The 22,100-nt window shown below is 40.9% G+C and overlaps 1 protein-coding gene across 2 annotated transcripts in view; it reads left to right on the top strand.

The window, feature by feature from the left end:
• Positions 1 to 17,125, top strand: part of LOC149280583 (pituitary homeobox 3) — a 39,435-nt gene extending 22,310 nt beyond the window's left edge. For both annotated transcript variants that reach the window (XM_089500371.1, XM_089500372.1), the window contains exons 2-3: positions 13,901 to 14,106; positions 16,562 to 17,125. In XM_089500371.1, the coding sequence (XP_089356497.1) occupies positions 13,901 to 14,106; positions 16,562 to 17,125 (770 nt within the window). The remainder of the gene's footprint in view (positions 1 to 13,900; positions 14,107 to 16,561) is intronic.
• Positions 17,126 to 22,100: the final 4,975 nt, after the last annotated feature.

Here is a 22,100-nt window from a genome sequence, read left to right on the forward strand (position 1 = left end):
AAAATCAGGTTTCCCTTTTCAGCTCCTGCTCCAGAACCACCTCTGATTGTGCCTTATCAAGCGCAATATAGCTGCAAAATAGCGGCGTGATAGGGTAATGGGTGTCCACATCCAAAGTTCGCCAGCCATTGCCCAGTCAGGCGCCAGGCAGGTAACAAGGGGTTTCTGTAACCTCAAGGGTTAAACATAGTCTGGCAACAATCCCACTTGGGAAAAGTTACTGATTATACTCATAAGACTGAAATGGAAAAAACACAGAAACGGAACATAATGTAAATAACAAACTAACAGAGCAGATGGGACATCTCACCTATTCTGGTATGAACCAACACCTACATACAGAGTGGAACTGGCAGCATTGGTGCCAATAGCAAACACACAACAGCCACCAACAGCAGCAGAAGCTGCGGTTCTGTCATTCAATTGTGACAGAACCGTTCGTCACTGGGGCTTTTGCAGGGGACTGACGGATAGCCTGCTGACAATGGGCCCTGACATTAGAAGGGGTTCTGTTCTTGGGGAAGTGGGTACAGGGACCCCCTTTCTATTGATATTCCCCTGTTACGTGTTTTACCACATTTTCCACTCAGAGACTCAGAACTGTAAATGCCACCTGGACATCTTGGTGTAAGAAGTAGGCTGATTATGTGTGTTGTGAAGAAATGTGTATTAATGTGCTAGGTGTTGGTTATTTCCTGCCATTCACTGTCTTTTGTAATATCAGGATATATGTGTATTTGATTAACTTGTACCCCCTACTGCTGTGTATATAATTACCAAATCCTGTTAGCCCCTGTTAGCTCTGTGTCCTAGCCATTGTCTATTTCAATTCAATTATATGTCTATCATCATTCTATGTCTACATCCCCAATTAATGTAATTATTTATGTCTCATGTTATTCTGTCCTTTACCGGATATTGTGTTGCAGCATGTAGTCTAATTACTTCCTTCCTGACATGGTATTTAGATCCTATGATATCTGTCTTGCCCCTTTTCTTACTTGTATATATAATTCTGTATTTGGTTCAAATAAAGCAGTTCCTGTTTTACCTCAATACGAGTTCTTTCTCCTGTAAACCTCTGTGCTGTCCTTTTCAGGACAGTAAAACACTATATTTCTATGTTACAGTGCCACTGAGGTTCCTGAGAGGCTGCATTTCCTGCAGTCGTCAACGCTATTTCCACCTGATGATCCAAGTGTTGTATTCCTGGTGACTATGGGCAGAAGGAAGCAATATCTGGCAGGTGCACCCTGTCGGGGTACAGGTCATTCCCGTCACAGGCATGTCAAAGCAGCAGTCAAATAGACTGACACAACTGCCTGGTCAGGTTATCATTCTCGGGGTGTTTACTTCACCCTGATTGAGGAGGAGCACTTCAGTCTCCTGCAAGAGGCCCTCGATCCCCACTACTGCCTCCCCTGTCTTGTGTCTCATTAGAGGATGAGCTGTCCAAGGCAGCTAAACAAACCACCCACTTCCCCTCTGACATGTGGAGCGCCACTACTGCACAGCATGTCTTTCTTTAAATGACGGCACACTGATGGCTGCCCAAATACCATAAAAGCCCATTCATAGTCTGCGCTTAGGGGTGCAGCCTATAATCAGGGTTTAGCGCAGGGATGCACAATTCGTACCGCCCAACACCCGGGACATGCCATTTCGGCTGTTTAACCTTGCTACGAGCGAGCAGTAGGTTTAGGATACAGATCCCCGCAGTGCTGCAGGGGACCAGGATCCTTCTCTCTGGCAGCCGGTGAATGCTGGCGGCACTTCTGCCGGGGCTTCTATAACGGAGCACCGGCATGACATGACCTTCCAGTGCTCCAACATAGAAGCCCCAGCACCGTCCCGGCCAGCAACAGCCGAGGTTGATGTTCACCGGCTGCCAGAGATGAGCATCCCGCAGCGCTGCAAGGGACCTGTATCCTTCTCTCTGGCAGCTGGTGAACGTCTGTGCAATACGCACAGACAAACTCTGCTTTTGCCAGAACTGCTGCCGGGGTTTCTATGATGGAGCGCTGGCATAGAAGCCCCGGCGGAAGTGGTGAGCGGCAGCAGAGGTTGTCTATGCGCATTGTGCAGATGTCCACCAGCTGCCCCTGCTAGACACTAGGGAGTCTGGGGATGCATTGGCAAGTTGGGGGGGAGAGCAGAGTGGCATATCTGGGGGAGCCGAGTGACATATCTGGGGGGGCAGAGTGGCATGTATTCCTGTTTATTAAAATATTAGACCATTCCGTTTTTCTTTAAAAATATTTTTTTTCTTTAAAATAGCACCAAACTTTAAGGGTGCGGCCTATAATCAGATGCACCCTATAATCAAGCCAATACGGTATTTGGGACAGTATCACTGTAGGTGCTGTAGGTGGAACTGGGGCAGAATTGTATCAGGGCTATATATCTTTTTTGCTCCATGCTGATGTTATAGATAAGCAGCACAAACACATCATCTCGCATTTTGGCAGTAAAAATGGCAATGGTGGTGACTGACTGGGCAGCAAACATTGTGAAAGTAGTTAAAGATGGGGCCTTTGTGGGTTTGCATTGCACGGCACATATATCACTCCTGGTGGTAAGGGCAGCCATTCCACCTGACAGGTGACAAACTGACAATGCAAGCCAGCAGCTGAGGGAGCTTCTACTCCACCACCATCGCTGGATGGCTTTCTTGAAACCTACCCAGCACTTAATATTCAAATTGAGTGAGATTTCAGTGATTTTTCTCTATCTCCTTTCTTACTCTTGGGGATCAATTCATTTGTTTTTCCAAATATTGAGGAAATTCATTCGTGTACCAAGGGGCTGCATGTGTCTATCATTTGCCAGTGCCTCACAACTTCCTAGCGCTGCAGCCCCTCTATCATGCTGGTCATGGTAACCCCCTGAGACTGAGGACACAGTGCTGTGCTTATTGGGGGGCACAGAGTGAACGGGAAACCCTATCTGGTCTGTCCTAACCAGACTAATCCATGAACTAGTCGGCTATGGGGGCTCTACACCCCATTGCTACACCCTTTGTTCCACCACGTTGTTCTTTTGAGGTTACATTAAGCTCTTGGTGGGCGACATTCAGTGGTGATTTCAGATTTCATTTGGGAACCCTGGTTTTATTAAAAATCTTTAGGACCAGGGTTTACCCAGCAGCAGATCTCTGACCTGGCTACCGTGGGGACTATTCCACGGAAAGTTTCAGATGCTGAGCTCTCCATTGGTACTCCAGGATTGATGCCGCTCCCTCGGGATCACCCCAAAATAGTGACTCTTTTTCAGCTGGGCATTGTCATAGAACTGTATGGCGGCGCTGTGCTGTCTGCTGGTTGATGAGATTATACCCCTAATCCTATCAGGTCTTGTGTATAAATATCTGTGCTATCTTCAATCAACGCAGTCGTGTTTTACCCCTACACTAAGTCACAACTAGTGCTTGAGGGGGAGAATTACGAAGGAGCAACTGAGTATTCATGGCAAGAAAGAAAGACAGTGGAGCTACTCAGTCCGAGTATGGGTCTCTGTCACAATGTCTTACTCTGGGGAATTCATTATTTAACCCCTTTCAAGAGCAATGACGTAGTCACGTGGGCATGTCACGCAAAAACGACCACGTCACGCAGTTAAAGACCAATGACATGCCTGGAAAGGCATGGCATTAAATAAGCTTATAAAGCAATCTAAGATCGCTTTCTTCGCTTAAACGTTGTTGCTGTAATGTCTTGATGTTGAGGCTTTCAGCAACACCAGGGGCCCTGTGTGGAATATGAAGCAGGACGCCCAATTGAAAAAAGCTGATGATCGCCTCCTAGGCTTCAATGGTGTCACTAAAATGCCTCGATAGTTAGGTACTCAGTGACACTGAAAAACACCCTAGGACGCACTGTGACCACTCCGGAGGCCCCACTGTGAGAGATTTTGCCTTGCACGAGATGGCAGCACCCTTTAAAAAAATAAACAAGTTTCCAAGAGGGTCTCTACAGTATTCGTACACGGAAAGGGTTAAAATACCAGCATTTTAAATGGGTGTCTAGTTTTCAAAAATATATGGTTTGATGGAAGTAAATTGAACTGACTAGCTTCAAAGGTAGCACATGGGGCAGGATGACCAGGAAAAATACTTTTAAAATATCAAAACACTATTTGTACTTATAACTGTACTGTACTGTTATTGCTCTATAACTTTTTTTTGAAAAAACGTTTTTTTTCATTAGCTTTTATAGATGAGTAAACAATTTTTCCAATAAAAGTGAGAAAAAGGGCTTTTTAAAAAAATTTTTTTTAGGAAATAAGATATGATAAAAAATTGCATCCTTCTTGTTCTGGAAAAAACAATATATATATACCTCGTGTGCAATTTAATCCTGTGCCTAATATCTGGATGTTTCTGTCTGCCCATACATAGAAAATTAAAAACAGAAAATGTGTCGGCAGAACCATTGAGACCATCAAGTCTGCCTAATTTCTGAATACTTTCCTTAGTCCCTGGCCTTTTTTTATATGTAGGATAGCCTTATACCTATCCAGTGCATGCTAAACCCCTTCAGGACCGGGATTTTGATACTAAGGTGGCGCTAAAAGACCGGAGCCGTTTTTGTGTTTTTGCTATGTCTTTCTTCAACTGTAATTTCTCTCTTATCAATTAGTGCACCCACACAAATCATATATTGTTTTTTTTCAGCACAAGTAGGACCATATTAAGCTGGGTAGTAAACTGTTTTGTTTGAAATAAACGTGAAAAGGTGGGGAAAAAATGAAAAACATATTTTTTAACAGTTTTGTATACATACAAATTGTACACACATTGAACCAATGGGAAAAAAAATCCAAAATATATTCATTAACTTGTCCTGATTTGGAAACCACCCAATAAAGCCAGGATTTTCATCTATTTTGACCAGTATAGGGCAAATATTGCAAGGCATGCATCACGTTTTTAAAATGTAATTTTTTTCAAATTTGGCATGGTAGGCAAATAACTGCAATAGTTGTCACAGATACTGATTATCCTCCAAAAATTATATGTTTATGAACAGTAGATAAGCCAAGGTGTACAACTAGGGTAAATTTGACACTTTTCAAACAGGGATTTGATCACCAATTGCTGCCAAATTTTGAGGTATTTTTATATTTTTGTGGGGGTTTTTTTGCATATATTGCAATGTTGCTTTAGATTTCATATTATATTTTGTATAAAATATGTGCAACTGCAGAAAAAAACACCAAATTGTGTTCACCAACACGGTTCCAACAAGGCCTCACATGCATGGTTCATGCATTTTTGGAGGTAGCTATGAGGGCAAGACTGGAACATGCGCATTTTAGTTTTCAAATTTGGAATTTTCAGAAATTGGTTTACTGAGCCCATATCCCATTTGGGACATTTTTACAAAAGATTATTGCATTTGTTAGATCAGGTTTGATCAACTGTTTTTTTTTATTATCTACTCTAAAATAGGCAATATTAACAATCTTTTTCAGGGGAGGCTAACCCGTAGCCAGCCCCCCCTCAACAAAAATTTCAACAAAATGTTACTGATCATGATAGCTCAGCGTTAGATCAGGTTTGATCAGACCGTATTTTTTGTTAGATCTAGTCTAATTACTGAGATATTGCATATTTAATGAGGGGGGGCTGCCCCCCTCAACTGAAATTTCAGTTGGGGGGGCCAACCCGTATGTATTCTCATCCCCCGCACACAAAATAGGATTGTGAATACCGCCTCCAGCGTGATAGATCTAATGAAAAAAACAGTTGATCTAACCGGATCTAACGAATATCTACCAAAATCCATTAAAAAAAATAAAAAATTTCAGTTGAGGGGGGGCCAGCCCGTATGTATACCCACCCCGCACACAAAATAGGATTGTGAATACCGCCTCCTGCGTGATAGATCTAATGAAAAAAAACAGTTGATCTTACCGGATCTAACGAGTATCTACCAAAATCCTTTAAAAAAATTCAAAATTTCAGTTGAGGGGGGACCAGTAATTAGACTAGATCTAACATTTTTGTTGAGGGGGGCTGGCTACGGGTTACTCTGCCTATTTTAGAGTAGATCTAACGAAAAAAACAGTTGATCAAACCTCACTTATCTCACTTTAACCCTTTGACCACCAGATGGTTTTTGAACATTTCGTTGATGCTATGGTTTAATGTTGGTTATTTATTTTATTGGTTTCAAAAAGTTTGGCTGTGTTCATTTTCAAGATTTAAGTGGAAATATTATATAGGATTTTTATCTTTGCTTACTATAATAGATGGCACTAACATAGTTTACAAGGTTTGAAGTTTAACATATTAAATTATAAGGTGAAAATATAAAAGAATAAAAGAATATAATTCTTCTTGCTCATTCATTATACATTCTAAAAGGCACATACGTAACTTGGTGAGACCAGAAACCAGATTTGAGAATCTAAGACGCAGATTATTATCTTTAATTAGGGCAAACATTGTCTGTTACTTCACTACCTATGTGTGATTTAGTGATGTCACATTCAGCTTCAGGTAGCAACTATAGAACAATCATATATAACAATCAATACATTAAATAGTAGATTGGGTCATACTAAAGTACTCAGTGACTTTAAACATTGCATGCCACCTTTGACACAAGTTAGTTTGCAAAGATTCTGCCCTGCTAGATGTGTTACAGTGCACTGTAAGTTCGATTCTTTTTTCAAGTATAGGCATCTACAGCAGGAGTAAGAACAGCTCAACCATGAAGTTGCACACCATGCAGAGAGTGGGGTCACCAAGTGCTGAAGTATGTAACACATAAAAATCACCTGTCCTCTGTAGCATTACTCACTACAGAGTTGAAGGAAGTAACATCAACTCATACACTAAGAATTGTGAATTACATAACATAGGTTTTCATTGCCAAGCAGCTGCACTCAAGCCAAAGATCATTATGTGCAGGGTCAGCTGGAATGGTGTAAAGCTCACAGCCACTGGACTCTGGAGCAGAGGAAATATGTTTTCTGATGTATCACACACACTTATCTGGAAGTCTCACAGATGAATATGGGCTTGGTGGATACCAGGGGAATACTACTCATTGTAATGCATAGTGCCTGTAAAGTGGAGGAGGGATAATAGTAATTTTTTCATGCTTTGAGCTAGACCTCTTAGTTCCAGCGAAGGGTTATGTCAATGTTAGGTTTGATAATCGGAGATCCACATACTTTTCGTCATATAGTGTATGGATATATATATATATATATATATATATTATATACGCATACTATAAGAGTTTGGGTGTCATTTTGTTGGCATGGAAAACAAGGACATGTAACAGAATTGCAAAATGGTCTTCTAATGATTAATTAGCATTATAAGCATAATTGTGGATTAGCACACAACATGCCTTTGGAACTCGGGGATGTGATGGTTGCTGATGATAAAAGGCCTTTGTATACCTATGAAGATATTATGTTAAAATTCCAGATTTTCTTAGTCTGGACATCAGAAAATATAGACAAACAGCAGCAAAGGTAATATACAAGTTAGAGAAAAAAATGAACAGGTAGGTGTAACCAAACATGCTATATGCATAGATAGTCCATTAGCCAATCAGGTCTGGTAGACCGGTATAGTGGTAGTTGAACCTTACAGCTCCTCCTCTTTCTTGATGCGAGAGGACATGTCTTAGTAGAATAACCAATGAGAAGAAACAATTCCTGAAGAGAAAACTGGAGAACTTGTAACGATGAAGTAGTATTTGTCCGTCTCAATAGTCGCCTACTGTCTTTAATAAAATCTATATTTTCTGACGTCCAGACTAGGAAAATCTGGAATTTTATGGCAGACAGGAGGCTCCTATTATGCTGGTTTAAAGCATAAGTATAACTATAAAACAACACTAGAGACATGAGGTTGAGGACGGTAATAAAACAATTTAAATGTAGAAGCCGATGACCAATCGGCTGCTTTAAGGATGTCATTTAAGGAGCCTCCTGCTTGTAAGATTTTGGTAGACATAGCACCTCTAGTGGAGTGTGCTCCGAATTTAGAGATGTCAATACCAGCCATGGACTTAACCCCTTAAGGACAATAGGGGTTATTACTCGTAGTATATTGCGGGACAATGGCTCTTAACGTTTTTCAGTGTTACTGTTTAGCTGTGATTTTCTTCTTTCTCATTTCGTGCTCCCATACATATCATATATTGGGTTTTTTTCAGGACAAACAGGGCTTTCTTTAGATACCATTTTATCATATCATCTAATTTACTATAAAAAAAATGATAAAATATGTGGATTTTTTGTTAAAAAATTACTTTTTCTCACTTTTTAAACAAAAAACTTTTACTCATCTGCAAAAACGAATGAAAAAACCTGCTAAATAGATTCTACTATTTGTCCTGAGTTTAGAAATATCCAATGTTTTTATGTTTTTTTGCTTTTTTCTGCAAGTTATGGGGCAATAAGTACAGGTAGCGTTTTGCTATTTCAAAACCTTTTTTTCCAAATCTTGTAATTCTTCCCCCCATGTGCCATTTCGGGTATCTTTGAAGCCAGCCAATGCAATTTACCCCATCAAATCATATATTTTTAAAAACTAGACACCCCAAGGTATTTGAAATGCTGGTATTTTAACCTTTTCCATGCACTAATTTTACCACCAGCCTTTGTGAAACTTTATGGTAGTACATTTTTTTTGTATTTTTTTTCACACATGTTGTAGTTCAGGTATAAATGTATCGCTCCTGGTATATGTCTGTGTCAAACAACACCCCAATATGTGTTCAGCAACATCTCCTGAGGGCAGTGATACCCCATGCATGGGTTTGTTGGTTATTTGGGAGGTAAAAGGCCGCCTTTGTGAGGTGTGTATTTTTATGCCATTTAGACATCTGGTCCTACTGCCCCCATGTCCCATATTTGGGACATCTTTGAACCCGGCCAATTCAATTTACCCCTTCCACTCATCCATTTTTTAATACGAGACACCCTATGGGCATTTGTAATGCCAATATTTTAACTCTTTCCATGCTGGAATTTTTGTAAAGATAAAGAATTTTAGGACTTGCTTATTAATTTTTTTTTTTTTTTTGGTGACAGTGGGGCTTTTTACATGTTACCATATTTTTTTAAAAAACATTTTTGAACAATAATTTTTTTTTTTTTTTTTTACTCTCATTAGTGAGCTGGGCTCCATTGACCTTGCATGGTTGGATGCAGTACCTACATTCAACCTGCAGGAGGAGCTTGAGAGTTCTCAAGAGAGTCTGGATAGACCCTCTGTGAACTCATATCTATTGTTAATGCCATCCTGTGAATGACGGCAAAGTCATTTATAGGATGGCACTTGTGGTTGCTCTTCGGAGCAATCACAAGGCGATCGGGGTAGGGGGGTTGTGTTGCTGACATGCCTCGATATTGAGGCATGTCGGCAACACAGTTTATGCTTAGGAAGCGATTCCGATCGCTTCCTAAGCTGTTTTACCCGGGTGCCGCCGCAATCTTTGACGAAAATGCCGCGATCTCGGAGATGCAGCTATTTAACGGCAGCCCGTACATGTACGGGCATTGTCGTTATCTCGTTGCACGGCAACCCCGTACATGTACGTGGATTGTCGTTAAGGGGATAATAAGTCTGACCCACCTTGCTAGGGTGGCAGAAGTAACTGGTACGTAGGGTTTACAATAGGAGATTAGTAGCTGTTGGGAAGACAAACTTCTAAGTGTATGAAAGCGAAGTTCATATGTTTGCAAACATCGAACGACACAATTTAGGATGGTCAGGAAAACAGGGATAAAATACCTTTTTAAGGTTAGTTTTGGTACGTCTGGTTATAATAAAGTAAACACCGTCAGGGGAAAAAGTTCTGTTAGATATATCTAGAGCTTTAACATCCGACACTCTTTTAAAAGAAATTAAACATAGTAAAACAGTTAATTTACAAGATAACAATTTAAGAGAGAGTGAATCATTATCATTCCATGAATTAAATAAATCTAGAATAAGATTAACATGTGTATTTTGGACGTGGAGGCCTCTGAAATCCGATACCTTTTAAAAGTTTACAAACCAAAGGGTGTTCGCCTATAGGAAAAGAGTTAATATGGGAATGGTAGGCAGAAATGTCAGAACGGTAGAGATTCAGGGTCCGGTAAGCTTTACCGGAGTAAAATTCTAAAGAAAGGAAATTTAGGACTTGAGAGATAGATGTTTGAACGGGATCCAGATCCCGTTGCATGCACCAACGAACCCAAAGTTTCCAGGCTGATCTGTAATTAGATCTGGTACCTGGGGCCCATGCTTCTGACAGTAGTCTTTGAGTAGAAGCTGAAAATTCTGGATTCGGTTCGAATGGCCTGAGATCAGCCATGCTATCAGTGTCAACTGTTTGTCTAGAACAAGAGGGTATGGGTTCCCTGATGGGTCTAATAATATCGATTGGAAGGTCGGGAGGATCCGTGGGAAGTCTATGGCCATGTTCAGTATCTGGGGAAACCATGGTTGAGCTGGCCACCATGGGGTGATCAGGATTAGGTGAGATTTTTGCATGGATACATGAACAAGAACTCTGGATATTAGAGTGAATGGGGGAAATGCATAGTTGGTTCCCGATGGCCAATCCTGAAGGAAGGCGCCAACTGAAGAAATGTGGGAGATGTCGATTGAGGCGAGATGCAAACAGGTCTGTTTGACATGGTCCCCAAAGGCAATTGAGTTGATAAAAGATTTGGGGATCGAGTCGCCAATCGCTGTAGTCTACTAGGAAGCGGGAGTTCCAGTCTGCTATTGTGTTGGATAGACCTGGAAGATATTCTGCTTTGAGGGAGATATTCCTCTCTAGGCAGAAGTGCCAGAATTATTTTGCTAGATCGGCTAGAGGTTTTGATCTAGTATCCCCTTGTTTGTTGATGTATTGGACTGCGGTAATGTTGTCCATCTTGAGTATGACACAACAATTTGTTTTGTTTTTGATGAAACTCTTGAGGGCAAAGGATCCCGCTAGAAGTTCTAGATAACTGATATGCATGTGGGATTCTGAATGTGACCATTTCCCTCCTGTGGAATTTGCATCACAGCGAGCTCCCCAGCCTATACGGCTGGCGTCTGACTCTATTGTTATATCCGGGAAGGAACTGAAAATAGTTTTCCCATTCCATGATTGAACATGATTCAGCCACCAGAAGTTCCTCTTTGGCCTCCATATCTAATGAGATCTCGTCTGAGTATCCCAAGCCCTCTCTCAGATGTCTCGCCTTGAGACGTTGAAGGGCGCGATAATGGAGGGGAGCTGGAAATATGGCTTGGATTGATGCAGAGAGTAGACCCACAATCCTTGCCACAGATTTTAGGGAGATTATCTCCTTGTTGAGAATAGATCTGATTTCTTTCCGAATGGTTTTTAATTTCTTTGAGGGTAGACTCAGATTTCTGAGAATTGATGATGAACCCTAAGAATTCTACTTCCCTTGAAGGGGTCAAAATGGATTTCTTCTCGTTTATGAGGAAACCCAGGTTTGTCAGTAATGAGATTGTCCAATTCATATGGAGATGAATGGTATGAAGGTCTTGAGACATGAGAAGGATATCATCTAGATAGATGATAAGTCTCACTCCTCGACTTCTTAGGAGGGCTATGACAGGTTTCAAGATTTTTGTAAAGCACCATGGTGCTGAAGAAATGCCGAAGGGAAGGCAATTGAATTGCCATTTTTGACCTTCCCATATGAATTGAAGAAAATGTTGATGTGAAGGATGAATTGGAACAGTCAAATAGGCATCCTTCAGGTCTATTTTTATCATCCAATCGTTTTGGATTAATAGATCTCATAAGAAATGAATTCCCTCCATTTTGAAATGGTGGTACCGAACAAAATTGTTCAGTTGTTTGAGATTGATGACGGGACGATAGCCGCCATCTTTCTTTTTCACAAGAAAAAGGTTGCTCAGAAAACCTGTGGAAGAAAGGGGAACCTGAGTGATGGCCTGTTTCTGAATTAGGTCGAGAATCATCAAACAAATGAGATTTTCGTCCGCTAGGGAGAATTTTAGAGAAAAGGGTAGAGACATCTGGATCAATGCCTGATCCGCGTTGTCCTCTTGGCTTCCATGATCTTCCCCTTGAGGGGAAGAAAGGGGAGGTATGGTAGGAATCAGAATGTGGGTGGAATTCTTCTTGAGAAGGGCCTTTAGAGAAGTATTTCGAGTTGGATGATCGGCTGGGAAAGCGGCCCCTGCCTTTCCCAGCCCTTCCAAAAACCTTAGGGTTAAACACCTTCTTAAGGTTAGATCAGACTTTGTCTAACTCAGAGAAAACCTTTACGTATTTATTGATTTCTTTAAGAAAGGCTTCTCCGAAGAGGTAACCATCGGCTGATGGCCCTGGTTCTTTATGAGCTATGTTAGTTAGTTGAGGGTCCATTTTCATTAATAAGGACCTGTGTCTTTCACTGGCCAGCGCAGTGTTAACATTTCCAAATAGGCATACAGCCCTTTGTGACCAGCCTCTCAATATCTCTGTATTGACTGGGGTTCCAGAATTTGCGTATTCTTCCGCTAGCTCGCAAATTTTTGACAAAGGACCCAAGAGGTCAAGAACTTTATCCTGGCATGATCTCATGGATCTGTCCAGGCCTTTTTTTAGGGTTATTCCCTGTTTTGCATAGATATTGGACTATAGTGCGATCTATGTCAGGGGTCAAAGCAACTTTTTTAGGTAAGTTAGGTCTTGGGCATTCCGCCCGTAATTTTTTGCGAACAGCCTTATCAAGAGGCTTTCTGAGCCATATCTCTAGGTATTTAGCCAGATGAGATGATGGCACCCATTCTGATGAACAAGGGTGTTTAATATTAATAGGATCAAAATAGGGTTTGCCTTTAGCGTCTAAGGCTATGTCATCGTTAGACTCACCAATTGGTGTAAGGTCAGCCTCATCAGAAAAGGAGTTTGAGGATATTTTCTCTATAGAGGCATCCGACTCTGAGTTGGAATCCGAACTTTCATCAGAAGAGGTTCTGTATGAGTCTGGTTTGGTGCGTGATCCTTTTTTATTTTGTTTTTCCTCCTCACGGATGGAGGGTTTTTTGTGTGATTTAGGCACACTTTTTGTATTGCTGTGGTGTGACAGCGATTCGTGATTTGTATCTTGATCTCTATCCTTGTTTTGGCATTTAGTGCGTCTTGTGTGATGGATAGGATTGTCAGAGCAGTGTTTCCTCTTTTCTGAGGCTTTGCCAGGTTTCTTAAAACCTTTAGCCAGGTCTTTGGATGACTCCTCTGCAGACCAGAAAAATTCTGGGGTAGTAGGAGTGTGAAATGACCTTTCCCTAAGAAGGGACACAGATATGGCATCTGCCATAGATTTTGATAGTGTTTCCTGCATGGAGGACATGGCCGTAATAACAGCAGAGGAAACAGATTTATTAAGTTACTCAGACACTGTCAATAGAATGAACAGTGTCACTAGAGGTCTTTTTGCTGATTTCCTTATTGGCCATAATGCTGATAAGGAGCCAAAAAGAAACAGTATATAATAATAATTGTAAAGTATAGGTAGGTTGTAGAGAAAGCTAGGTAAATAGAAACAAATTGCTAGTATTTGAAGAAAATTGGTACAAGTTAGCCTGTTTGTCTTGCTGAGGTACTGTGAGGAAGATGGGCGGGGACGCAAGGCAGCTGATCACCAGCTGAGTGTAAATTAAGGGCGGGAAAACAAAAAGGGGGGATGGTGCGAGCAATATGGTGTTTGCGAGCAGCAGAAATATCCAAATGGACGCTTCTACTGCACTTGTATATTACCTTTGCTGCTGTTGAAAGTAAAGAAAGATATAAGCACAATAGGAGCCTCCTGTCTGCCATAAAATTGCCTACTTCCAGCTACAATAGTCATCGACAACATTAACAATGTCTACACTGTATTTGATCTGCTCCTCTTTCTGCAGATACAGAAAAATCACAACAGAACCAAACAGATGACTCTAATCCTGAAGATGGTTCCTTAAAAAAGAAACAGCGGAGACAAAGGACACATTTCACAAGCCAGCAGCTGCAAGAACTTGAAGCAACTTTCCAGAGAAACCGGTACCCAGACATGAGCACAAGAGAGGAGATTGCTGTGTGGACCAACCTTACAGAAGCCAGAGTGAGGGTAAGGGCTAATCCTAGTATGGATTTCTTAGTAAATAAATATTCTATTGCACTAACCAGTAGGTTGCGAGTTTTAACCCTTGGAAGGCCAACAAAACGAAGCAAACCTTCTAATCTTAAAACATATCTATTGGTAATATACATGAGATTTTTTTTTAAACATTTTTTTGCATATCAAACATGAAGCTTTCCACAAAGGCATTTAGTAACAAAAATGTTTAAATGACTACTATATCTGATACATTTACTAAGGGGACTTTTCATTAAAAAAAATATTTACTTTTCATTACTCTGTTTACCTGGTTGGAACGCCGCTTCACACTCAGGGGACCACAGGACATGCCAGGGAAGATGCTTCCGGGTCAAGTCAGTCAGTCAGGGGCTTAGCTATGGTACTGTAATTTACCTGCAGTGTCTAAAAATGCTAGCACCTAGGTCTTAGTGTGGGGCATTGGCCAGTTCCCTACTGCTTCTACTTTAGCGGGTTCAGGTCTCTGTCTTCCGCACCCCATCTGGTGCCCCAGATACTGCACATTTGACATCACCATATGGCACTTGTCTGGCTTTACAGTCAGTCCTGCCTCCCTAATCCTTTCAAGGACTACGCCCAAGTGGGGTAGGTGTTCCTCCGAGGTGGTACTATAGATGGCTATATCGTCCAAATAAGTGCAAGCTTAGTCCTGCAGCATACAGTAGGGCAAAAAAGTATTTAGTCAGCCACCAATTGTGCAAGTTCTCCCACTTACAAAGATGAGAGAGGCCTGTAATTTTCACCATAGGTACACTTCCACTATGAGAGACAGAATGAGACAACAAAGTCCATAAATCACTTTGTCTGATTTTTAAGGAATTTATTTGCAAATTATGGTGGAAAATAAGTATTTGGTCAATAACAAAAGTTCATATCAATACTTTGTTATATACCCTTTGTTGGCAATGACAGAGGTCAAACGTTTTCTGTAAGTCTTCACAAGGTTTTCACACACTGTTGCTGGTATTTTGGACCATTCCTCCATGCAGATCTCATCTAGAGCAGTGATGTTTTGGGGCTGTCGCTGGGCAACACGGACTTTCAACTCCCTTGAGATCTGGAGACTGTCTAGGCCACTCCAGGGCCTTGAAATGTTCCTTACGAAGCCACTCCTTCGTTGCCCGGGCGGTGTGTTTGGGATCATTGTCATGCTGAAAGACCCAGCCATCTTCAATGCCCTTGCTGATGGAAGGAGGTTTTCACTCAAAATCTCACGATACATGGCCCCAATCATTCTTTCCTTTACACGGATCAGTCGTCCTGGTCCCTTTGCAGAAAAACAGCCCCAAAGCTCATACCGTAGGTATGGTGTTCTTTGGATGCAACTCAGCATTCTTTCTCCTCCAAACACGAGTTGAGTTTCTACCGAAAAGTTCTACCTTGGTTTCATCTGACCATATGACATTCGCCCAATCCTCTTCTGGATCATCCAAATGCTCTCTAGCAAACTTCAGACAGCCCCGGACATGTACTGGCTTAAGCAGGGGGACACGTCTGGCGCTGCATGATTTGAGTCTCTGGCGGCGTAGTGTGTTACTGATGGTAGCCTTTGTTACTTTGGTCCCAGCTCTCTGCAGGTCATTCACTAGGTCCCCCCGTGTGGTTCTGGGATTTTTGCTCACCGTTCTTGTGATCATTTTGACACCACGGGGTGAGATCTTGCGTGGAGCCCCAGATCGAGGGAGATTATCAGTGGTCCTGTATGTCTTCCATTTTCGAATAATTGCTCCCACAGTTGATTTCTTCACACCAAGCTGCTTGCCTATTGCAGATTCAGTCTTCCCAGCCTGGTGCAGGTCTACAATTTTGTTTCTGGTGTCCTTCGACAGCCCTTTGGTCTTGGCCATAGTGGGGTTTGGAGTGTGACTGTTTGAGGTTGTGGACAGGTGTCTTTTATACTGATAACAAGTAATGAGTGGAGGACAGAGGAGACTCTTATGGTGGTCTGTGAGAGCCAGATATCTTGATTGTTTGTAGGTGACCAAATACTTATTTTACTGAGGAATTTACCAATGAATTCATTAGAAATCCTACAATGTGATTTCCTGTATTCTTTCCCTCCATCCTGTCTCTCATAGTTGAAGTTTACCTATGGTGAAAATTACAGGCCTCTCTGGATACAGAGAGTTGGATACAGAGAAGTTCTCCCACTTTTTAAGTGGGAGAACTTGCACAATTGGTGGCTGACTAAACACTTTTTTGCCACACTGTATCCAGAAGCCGATCTATGCTAAAAAGTGGCCGGGGTATTCTTCATCCCAAATGGCATAACCCGAAACGGATACAGGCCAAACTGATACAGCTGAACCCATCTTGAAAAATATAGCTTTCCATAGGCAAAGTGCAAGGTATTCTGACTAGAATTAAAAACAGTCCATGTCCAAGTGAAATAAATCTGTATATTTTTGTTCATTCTTACTTCTAGGTTTGGTTCAAGAATCGAAGGGCAAAATGGAGGAAAAGAGAGCGGAACCAGCAGGCAGAACTCTGCAAAAATAGTTTTGGGGTCCAGTTTAATGGACTAATGCAGCCATATGATGATATGTATTCTGGATACTCATATAACAACTGGGCTACCAAGGGTCTTGCTACTAGCCCACTGTCTGCCAAGAGCTTTCCATTTTTTAACTCAATGAATGTAAGTCCTCTGTCATCTCAACCTATGTTCTCCCCACCAAACTCCATTGCCACCATGACCATGCCTTCCTCTATGGTTTCTTCCGCAGTGACTGGAGTCCCAGGCTCTAGCCTTAACAACTTGGGAAATATTAACAACCTCAACAGCCCCAGCCTCAACTCTACTGTTTCAGCTAGCGCATGTCCCTATGCCTCCACGGCCAGCCCATATATGTACAGGGATACCTGCAATTCCAGCCTGGCAAGTCTGAGGCTGAAAGCTAAACAACATGCTAACTTCACATACCCAGCGGTACAGACTCCGGCTTCCAACCTAAGCCCATGTCAGTATGCTGTGGACCGGCCAGTATGAAGGACCACATACCAAAGACTTGACTGTAGCCATATAACAGAAGACCTATTTTCCCTGCAGTTTATGTTTTTCTTTAGGCAAAATGGGCATTCAACGACCTCTGATAAAATATTTCCATTTTTAACATGGGAATGCAAAATTTTGGGGGGGTTTTAAAGGACATACTGTATGATGTACAACGTGAATACAGTGTCCCAGTCCAAAGACATGGGGATGCTCTGGTTTGAATCTAGATAAGCTTCCATTCCTATTCAAATGGAATTGGTACAATTTACTAAACTAGAAAATTAAGTATATGTATAGGTTATTTTAAACTGAGAAAAAAATCTCCAATTCTAACTTATCCGATGTACCAAATAAGTACATTGCAAGCTAATAACATGACCAACATAATTTAACCCGTGTGGAATCAGAGTTGTAACGTATGGAAAAAGGATGTGTGTGTATATATTATATATAAAATCTAAAGAAAATCTTTTTTCCTTATTATGTATGTGGAATACACCAGAAAGCAGAATTTAAATTAGTCATAATGTGTCCTTATTTGTGCAGATTTCAATACCACAGACATTTTCTTTGTTTCTTGTTTTTTTTGCTTTAATAATTATCAAGACTGCTTACAATTCCTTTGAAAGTGTAAGTTTTAACAATGAGTATTTCTGTAACAGAAACCCATACACACTGAAAGAGAAGACCATCTTCACATCTATCTATTCTGCATATAACAACAAACATTAATGTTGTATCTTTGGATTTCTTTTCACCATCTTTTTGGAATTAAAATAAAAAGGACCCAGTTGTCTAACTAAAAAATGTGTTTTGAGAAACTTTTTGAACTCAGATAATGGAGAAATTAACTGTAAACCATATTGCAAATTATCATGAGGGACTCTTTTTGTTATTATAAAACTAGTGTCTGGTTTCATATTGTATTTAAATTTCAATGGGGAGTGTCCATTGGAAATGTAGCAAATCAAATTATAAAGGTTCACCAAGTGTGGAAATGAACAAAATATACCAACGTTATCTCATCAAAGAGATACATCTTCAGAACCCCACCTTACTAACTGGTGATACAGAATGCACTCCCAGCTTGCACAATTTGGATTTGCGCTGAGTACCAATTAAGGGTGATGAGAGTCACCTAGGGGGGACTGTTGAAAGATGTTTGCTGTTCACAGTTACCTTAAGACTAAGAGAATATGCACCAAGATTTGGAAGTCCTGTGATTTATGCATGCATTGGGTGCTTATTGAAACATCTGTACTTTAAATTGGATGATGTTTTTATAACAGATAATCTCTATAATCTTTATGTCAAATGAATCTTGAAGAGTTTTGTATTTATTTACCATGGATTGGGGGTTCTCTAGAGAAGGACTGCAAACAGGCTAGAAGTTCTATATTTCTATGAAAACAAGTTTCTTTTTTTTTTAAATTGAGATACTTGTGCTTAAATTGGGATGTATGCAGTTCCTGAGTATTGGAGTTGTACAGACCTGCTCTAGAAAAATATACTTGTGGCAGTTATATTCATGTTTTTACCATTAGATGTTGGTGGTACATATGGTTTAGATTATGATGTCTTAAAGTATTATGTGACAACCGGATCTTTGTGCTTGGGGTAGTCAATAATTCTATAGATGCCCCACCACCCACAGTAAATCATTTTTATACATTTTAACTTTTAATACGGTTTGCTTACTCAACCCAGAAAAAGGCACAGCTATCCCTTCAAGGATGGTAAGCATCATGGAAGTTGTAGATCTTTCTTCTGAATATCTGGAAATCAAGTTATAGTTGGAATAGATCAGATGTTTTCAGTTAATTTGAATTTGCTACACTATGTGAACTTCCCAGATAATTCAAAATAACAATAAAGCATAATGTAAGGACCAATCAGAGTGCACATGCTCTTATTTTTGGTTCCTGTCCCACCCAGACTTTCAATTGCCACAGTGATAAGCGATTTCCATGTATGGGAAGGAGATAAGAAAAATGGATAGAGAAAAGATCGAGAGTTAAGAGACAAGAAATGAATTTGCCACATTAAAAAAATCTCAAGCAATCATCTAAAAAGCACCAGTGCATACTTTTAATTACCATTAATTAACTCTGTCCCCACTTTCCCATAGGCATCTTGGTCACTAAATAGCTTCCCATAGTCCCATGTTTAGTGACAAAGATGCCTATGGGACACTGGGGACAGAATTTGCCTTTGCCCCCAGTTTCCCATAGGCATCTTTGTCACTAAACATGGCAATATGGGAAGCTATTTAGTGACAAAGATGCCTATAGGAAATTGGGGACAGAGTTTGCCTTTGCCCCCAGTCTCCCATAGCCATGTTTATCCCATCCTCCCGCTGCCAAGCATGCCCCAAGTTATTTCAACTTACCTGACCAAAGACCCCGATGTGCACTCTGTTGGATTCCCGCTGCTGCTGCCGGCAGCTCCACCCACCCTCCTCGCTGAACGGGGCTGGCACTGCCCACAAAGGTCATTGAGCAGCGCTGGTGCCGCCCACATAAGTTGGGCTGACTCACTTCTATTTCGAATCGACAGGGGTGGCATTTTAAGAAGCCATCCCCGTTGAACCAGTAAGAACCGGCTGAATCCCACCACTGTATATATATATATATATATATATATATATATATATATATATATATATATACCGAATTTACTCGATTATAAGACAAGGTTTTTTTCTAGAGCAAATGTCTTATAATCGAGGTCGTCTTATAGTCAAACCTTCTAATAGAGGTCTGACTATGAGACTAAGATCCAGTTTCTCCGCAAAGCTGCAGGGGACCTGGATCCTCCTGTCTGGTAACCTCCGCTGCTGCCAACACTTCCACCGGGGCTCCTATCACCGAGCGCCGGCGAAAGTGCTGGCAGCTGCGCAGACCTTCCCTGGCTGCCTCTCTGTGATCTGGGGATTATGGGACCAGTTAGGGAGATCAGAGATTTTGCATCTTAGATGTTAGCCACAGCTCCACATGGTCACCTCGTCACGTATTGAAGCAGAGCACTGCAACATGACTGCCTATCTCTGCAGGCAATGCCCCTGATCCTGCATTTGGCCCACCCCTAACCTCCCTAAAGTAGGTGTCCAATTTTAGGTACAGTATATGAACTGTTGGGCGTTATGCACTCTATTTGTTACAACAAATGATACATTTGATATTGCCTTTTGGTCCAGTGAGTCAGGGGGCCACCATTTATTTTGTACCCTCCATTGTCAAGGGCTCTAGAAATGTACAGATTAGCTGAAGGCAACTGGCAGTCTTGGCATCAGTTTACAATGGTTTAAAGTTGATCTGTTAACTTTCAGTATTGAATTTTAATCTCTTGCACAGTTATTTGTATTTTTTACTTAATCATAAAAGAAAAAATTACTTGGTTCTGTTACTGAAATATAATGAATGCTGACATTATGCCTTGCTGATTATGATCACTGTTCAAAAGATGCATCTATAAATACATCACACTAACAAGAATTGGTACTGCAACATGAAAACCCTCACTGGCTGCTTGTATCATTCAAGAAAAAGTCCAACTACAACAAGACATAGAAACAGACACAAAGAATTTGAAAGCAGATGAGAACCATTTGGCCCATCTAGTCTGCCCATTTTTCCTGATGTAAGAGATTTAAACTCTTAACCAGTCTTTGATCAGGTCCTATAGTGAGGGAAGCTTTATGGTCCCATACAGTGTTACTCTCCACCACTCCTATTGGCAGAATGTTTGATTTATCTACTACCCCCTGAGTAAAGTAGAACTTCCTTACGTTACTCTATAACTCTCTAGTTTTAGACCATGACCTCTTGTTCTAACATTGCTCCTCCTTTCAAATAAGCTTGCCTCCTGTATTTTGTTAAATCCTATGAGGGGCCATTAGGGACATTATTTTAGTTTTTTATTTCACTATATCATACAGTGAAACCCATATATCACATAGTGAAACGCATACAACATATAGTGAAACGCATATATCATATAGTGAAAAAAAAATGAAACGCATATATCATATAGTGAAACGGATGTATCACACACTGAAACGCATATATCATATATTGAAATGCATATACATACCTGGGAACTCTCCGGGTTTGACCCAGAGATTGCCGGGTGAGCGCTGCTCCTCCGGTTCTTCGGGTCAAGACCCGAATCCTCCGTGTCGCGGGGTCCTGACACGCCCGCTCCCCTCCCATTTTTTCTATTAAATGGGGGTGTTTCCCACTGCCGCCAGCGGGAACACCCCCGACGTCAGCAGGAACAGGCCTACGTGACCGCCCACTGACGTCATTGTGCTGTCCTGGCCGCGTCCTGCCGGAGCCGAGAAGTTCCCGGATATGCGCGTATATCATATAGTGAAACGTATATATCATATACTGAAATTGTTCATTTATCATATAGTGAAACACATATGTCATATAGTGAAATTATTCATATATGACATAGTGAAACAGATGGAGTGAAATTTGTATGTATATATATATATATATATATATGTATATGTATATATATATATACATACATACATACACACACACTGAACAAAACTCTTATATCATATAGTAAAACAGATGGAGTGAAATTTGTATGTATATAGACTGAAAAAACACTTATATCAAATAGTGAAACAGATGGAGTGAAATTTGTATATGTATATATATATATAGACTGAAAAACACTTATATCATATAGTGAAACAGATATATATATATATATATATATATATATATATATGTACACACACTGAAACTGGTCATCAGTCACATGATCATGACCCTGACAGGTTGACTCCGCCTCCTAAAGCTCACTTTGAACTTGCTGGTAAGCAATCTGTAAATATCTAGTGAAATAGTTTTACTGTCGTGCAATTAGTTTCATTGCTAATGCTTGTTCAAGATGGCATGATGCTATCATGTGAGTTTTTGGATGGGGTTTCTGGGGTGAGATGGGGCTT

This window comes from Sceloporus occidentalis, unplaced genomic scaffold (genome assembly GCF_023333645.1).
Source record: "Sceloporus occidentalis isolate IW3139 unplaced genomic scaffold, rSceOcc1.0.p SCAF_152, whole genome shotgun sequence".
Lineage (NCBI taxonomy): Eukaryota > Metazoa > Chordata > Lepidosauria > Squamata > Phrynosomatidae > Sceloporus > Sceloporus occidentalis.